Source organism: Cryptomeria japonica, chromosome 2, assembly GCF_030272615.1.
Source record: "Cryptomeria japonica chromosome 2, Sugi_1.0, whole genome shotgun sequence".
Taxonomy (NCBI): Eukaryota; Viridiplantae; Streptophyta; class Pinopsida; order Cupressales; family Cupressaceae; genus Cryptomeria; species Cryptomeria japonica.
Genome location: NC_081406.1, coordinates 647,270,789 through 647,276,902, shown reverse-complemented (window position 1 = coordinate 647,276,902; position 6,114 = coordinate 647,270,789). Strand labels below are relative to the sequence as shown.

Below are 6,114 nucleotides of genomic sequence, written 5' to 3'. Positions count from 1 at the left end.
CCCTACACATAATCCTAAGCATAACCATAAATCATAAGCCTAAACATAATCTTGACCCCGACCCTAACCCTAACCATTAACGTAAACCTAAGAATGATGTAATATCTATCTATAATCCTAACCCTATGATATAAACCCTAACCATATACATAACCCTTACCATAATTCTAAATATTAATCCTTTGAACCACGATCATAAACTTAACCATAACCCTAACCCTGATGCTAATCCTAACCCTAACATTGTGATATAAACCCTAACCCTAAATGTAAAACTAACCATAATCATAAATCCTAATCCTAACCCTAATCCTAATCCCATGATATAAACCCTAAACCTAGAAATAATCATAACAATAATACTAAATCCTAAGCCTAACCATTAACTTAACTCTAACAATGATATAAACCCTTACTGCAACCATAACCCTAACCATTAACCTAACCCTAAAAGTGATACAAACCATAACTATAACCCTAGCCCTAACCCTAACCCTTAACCTTGAGTATAACCCTATGACATACATCCTAACCCTACACATAATCCTAACCATAACCATAAATCCTAAGCCTAAACACAATCTTAACCCTAACCCTAACCCTTACTCTAGCCATTAACCTAACCCTAACAATGATGTAAAATCTATCTATAATCCTAACCCTAACCCTAATCCTATGATATAAATCCTAACCCTAGACATAACCCTAACCATAATTATAAATGTTAAGTCTAACCATAATCTTAAACTCAACCATAACCCTAACCATTGTGCTCACCCTCACCCTAACACGGTGATGTATAAACAACAACCCTAAACATAAAACTAACCATAAATGTAAATCCTAATCCTAACCACAATCTTAACCCTAACCCTAATCATGATATAAATCCAAACCCTAACCATTAAACTCACCCTAACAATGATGTAAACCCTACCTATAATCCTAACCCTAACCCATAACCATAACCACCCTAGCCCTGTGATATAAAGGTCCTAACCCTACATATAATCTTAACCATAACCCTAAATCGTAAGCCTAACCACAATTTTAACATTAATTGTAACACTAAACATGATGTAAATCCAAACCCTAACCATTAACCTAACCATAAAAATGATGTAAACCCTAACTATAATCCTAAACCTAATCCTTAACCCTAACCCTAACCACAATCATAACCCTAACCTTATGATATAAACCCTAATCATAGAGATAGTCCTAACAATATACCTGAAAATTAAGCCTAACTAGAACCTTAACCCTTACAATGATGTAAATCTAAACCCTAACCATTAACCTAACCCTAACAATGATGTAAACCCTAACTATAATCCTAACTCTAACCTTAACCCTAGACATAATCCTCACCATAATGATAAATCCAAAGCCTAACCACGATCTTAACCCTATCCCTAATCTTAATCATGATGTAAATCCAAACCCTAATCATTAACCTAACCCTAACAATGATGTAAACCCTAACTATAATCCTAACCCTAATCATAGCCCTATGATATAAACCATAACCCTACACATAATCTAACCATAACCCTAAATCCTAGCCTAATCACAATCTTAACGCTAACCGTAACACTAAACATGATGTAAATCCAAACCCTGACCATTAACCTAACCTAAACAATGATGTAAACCCTAACTACAACCATAACCCTAACCCTAATAGCAAGACAAAATGAACCCTATTCCTTATTGAATTAGGCCTACTATTTTAAACCAAATCAAATCCTAACCCTAATAGTAAACCATAATGAACCCTAATCCTTATTGAATTAGGCCTACTATTTTGATTCCAATCCTAACTATAATTATAAATCTAGAATTGAACCAAATAGAATCCTAAACTATACAACAATATATAGATTGAAATTAATTTATGTCATGTCTTTCAATTCATGCTGCGACTGCTACTAGCTTATATATATTTAATAATATATATAGAAAAGCCGAGAGGTATCCTTCTCGAGGCGCCTATTGCACTTTAATGTTGATAAATCAATAAAAAAATAGGCGCCTCTAGAAGGATACCTCTCGGCTTATTCTATATATATTATTAAATATATATAAGCTAGTTTAATTTCTTTACAATTGCGCCTGCGGATGCTACTAGCATATATATAGAAATATATATAAAAAAAGTTGAGAGATATTGAGGCTTTCATTTCAAAATTTTACTCAAAAATTAATAAATTAATAAATGAAAGCCTGGATATCTCTCGACTTTTTTATATATATTTCTATATATATGCTAGTTACTTATTATTCAACCGATGGGGAAATTTTGATCTCCAATATATATAATGCTATTATATATATTTTAATATAATTGTAAAATATTTAAGTTATTAAACAAACTATAGGATGGATGATGTCAATCAATAAAATTAATATGATGTCACTTGGCTTTAATTTTTCTATTATTTCAAATTCTTAATTTTATTGCTTGAAAATAGATTAAATTAATATGTATTTTATAATTTAATTTCTTTACAATTGCAGAAATCCGTTAGATCTCATGTGCTATCCCATAAACTTTGTTAAATCTCGTGGACATTAAATAAATTTCTTTCTTTCTTACATATTTTTAATTTACTTTAATTTTCACATTTACTTATAACATTTATTTCTACAATTCTAAATCTATTAACTATATCAATAATTACTATTCATTAAAAACTTCATTTATTTATTTAACCTGAATTATTCATACAATGTAGTAGTTATCCCGATTTATTTTAATTTAAATACACGTTTAAAATAATCAAGTCTAATAATTATATAAAATTTCCCTTTTAAGTCCTTTTCCATAATTAAAATATGTCGAATAACATAGCCTTTAATGTATCGCCCATAAAGAAGGCAAAATCACATATTTTTTTATTCATTTACTGCCGCCCCATGGTAAAAAGTAAAATTTAACTACTATTTACAGCGCCTGAAGAACACGTACTTACCTATGGGGAATCTGTTATTTGAAGTAAAACACGCAATAAGAGGCGTATCTGGGTAAACAAGAGGCCTTGTCATAGAAGTAAGGGAAACTGACTTTACTAACCAAAATAGAGATCAGATTTGAAAAAAAAAACAGAGATGGAGGTTGCGGGATCGAATCCTGAACATGCTGTAACAAGTCCTGCGGATTGTAATTCCGCACCTGCGGCGGCTCCATCTGAAGTAAAGAACGCTATTGAGAGTTTGCAAGGGCGCGTTTCCAACTTAGTGGTGGAAGACGGCGGAAAAATTCGAGTACGGAGAAAAACTGTTGAGGATGTTTTGGAAGAGTGCCAGCGTACGTTCGAATTGATAAGGACTTATGGCTTCCATGAAGAGGACGACGAGGAGGGGGACGATGGAGAAGAAGACAGCGACTCTCGAGGCACTGGCCAGGCCGAGGCCATTCAGTGTGCGGACTCTGAAAGAGCCCAGGCATGTTTAGTTTCTTCTCTATTTTGTTATGCTTGGCCACGGTTTAGGTTTTGTAATAAGAGTTATAATGTGAAATGGAGCCAATTTGCGTTGGTTTTGTCCCTTGGCATGTTGGACAAAAGATTTTATTTGACATGGAACCGTTTAGGGCTACTTTGAAGCGTACGGCACGAGTTTATTGTACGGATCATCTAGATTTTGGCTTCTATGTTGGCATATACCGACTTTATTTTACAGATCCTGTAGAATTTTAGCTTTTTTAGAGTCTTGATTAACCGTGTAATGTTGGGAGGTTGCCCAATTTGTGTCACGCACGAGGTTTGATAGCAGTTTTGGCAAACTTTTGTACTTAGAAACAAGAAAGGAGTGGAAAGATTGGGACGAATACTGTTCTTGTTTTAAACAAAGGAGTTGGACCTTCAGTGTGCGGATTCTGAAAGAGACCAGACTTAATTTTCTGTCAATTTTGTTTTTGGCCACGTTTTTGATCTTTTGTGAGATAGTTTTAATGTGAAAAGGTGCCAAAGAGACCAGACATGTATAATTTTCTTTCAATTTTGTTCTGCTTTGCCACGCTTTTAATCTTTCCGAGATAGTTTTTATGTGAGAAGAGCCAATCTGGTTAAATTTTGTTGCTTAGTATGTTGAACAAAAGATTTTATTTGAAATGGAGCCGATTAGGGTTGTTTTGAAGTGTATGTTGTCGTGGTTTGAGTTTACTGTATGGACCCTGTAATTTTAAAGTTCTTTTGAGTCTCGATTGGTCGTGTATTGTTGAGAGATAGTCAAATATGCGTCGCTGTAAAAAAATTGTATTCAGGTACGATAAAAGTTTGGAGAGCGTGGAGCGAAGAACTATTTATTTTTTTAAATAAAAAGTAACGAAACTCAGACCAAAGAACTGCTTTTTTGTTTCCAAAGAGTTAAGGATTTGATCCTTTCTGAGGGCGTGAATTTGCAGGGGGCAATAGAGAGTTGCAAAATGATAAATCTTAAATTTTTGAATTCAGTGTTAGATTTAAGCAAATTTGCTTTTGTTTTGTCTTGATTTGAGAATATAATTCTGTAAGATTGCATAATTATCTCATTTGAAATTGAAAATATCTGAAGAGAAAAGTAGCATTCTAAACAAAAAGAATGAGTGTAGAAAAGCATCTGTGAAGAAGAATAGAAAGTATCATTAACAAAATGAAATGAAAAAAGCAAATTAAAGGTTTTTGACAGATAAGGAAAATGTCAGAAGATTTTCTACAAATTCTTGACCGTGCTTTATGGGTTGACATCGTCAGATTGAAGAATACATACACATTTAAAGGCCATTGGACAAAGGTAGTGTAACAAATGGCAAAATCAAAACAATGAAAAGTTGCAATTGAAGGAGTTGCTTGGAGTAAGAGCAAATTTAGTTCCTTCCATCAGAAACTGGACAATGCTAATAGAAGGTTAAATCTGGTCAGTAGTTCTCTTTCACAATACAAATAAGAACTGAAATGAAAGATCTAATGCTATTGAAATTGAAGAATCGCTATCACTATATTTAAGGATACAGCCTAGAACAGAGGGAACAACAATGCATGGATGAAGTGAAAAAGGACACAGAAGAAGACAACTAGAATGTTCATCAAAGAGAGAAAAAGACAGTAGAATTAATTTGCTTAAAAAAAGGTTCATGAAGGACAGATAAAAAAGAATTAGCAATGCACCGTAGTGCCCAGAAAGCAAAATCGACACTGAAGTATATAGATATTGGATTCATGATCTAATGAGCAAGCAGTTGATCAGTGTTAGATACTGGAAAGGGGAGTAGGCAGGTGCCGAATAAAAATCAAAAGGGCAATAGGCAGGTGTTAATTAAAAATTCTATAATTATTAATTTTGAATTCTATGCTTAATTTAAATTATTATAGTTTTGATTTTGCTCGATGTTTTGAATACGATGGACTAGTGGTTCTGTACTTATCCTGTTTTAATTTTGGGAATTCTGAAGAGAAATATAGAAACGTGAAAACAAGTAAGAGTGTAGCAAAGCATGCGTGGAGAATTATGATACAATATCATCAAGAAAAAAAGGAAACGAGCAAATTAAAGGATAATTATTTTAAACTTATGGCAGAAAGGAAAGAGGCAGAAATATACTACAATTACAAATACTTGACCATGATATACAAGTTGATATCCTTAGATTGAGGATGAAACATTTTACTGGTCAGTTGGACAAAGTATGAAACAAATGGCAAAATCGAAAGAAAGAAATACTGCCATTTCAGAAAGTTTTATCAAGTGTAGCAAATCAAATTCCCTCGCTAGCAGAAAGGAAATAAGCCAAAAATTTGACACAATTACAAATACTTGACCATGATGTTGATTTTAAGGTAGGCTCGTTAACCACAGGCAAACATCAGATCTGTTGCCTTCCCAACCATAGACGATAAGCTCTTATCGTCACCCTCGAGCACGCTACATAAACTTCTCACCATCAATTGATCTGCTTGTACATGAATTCGATCTGCCTGATTATGATCGAACTTGTTGTCTGATCTCTGTTCCAAAGAGGGAAGACCACGTCCATATATATACGTCGAAAGGAGATATCCAAGAGTCGGCTCTCATCAAGGAGGCACGACCTTCATGAAGCATTGCATGCCTTCAAATGAGGGGTGGCGGACT

The 6,114-nt window shown here is 33.8% G+C and overlaps 1 protein-coding gene across 2 annotated transcripts in view; it reads left to right on the top strand.

Moving 5' to 3' along the window:
* Positions 1 to 3,008: 3,008 nt before the first annotated feature.
* LOC131054722 (uncharacterized) overlaps positions 3,009 to 6,114 on the top strand; it is a 58,110-nt gene continuing 55,004 nt past the window's right edge. The window contains exon 1 of one of the 2 annotated variants that reach the window (XM_057989309.2): positions 3,009 to 3,447. In XM_057989309.2, the coding sequence (XP_057845292.1) occupies positions 3,112 to 3,447 (336 nt within the window). In that variant the 5' untranslated portion in view covers positions 3,009 to 3,111. The remainder of the gene's footprint in view (positions 3,448 to 6,114) is intronic. The other variant, XM_057989301.2, reaches the window with a different exon arrangement.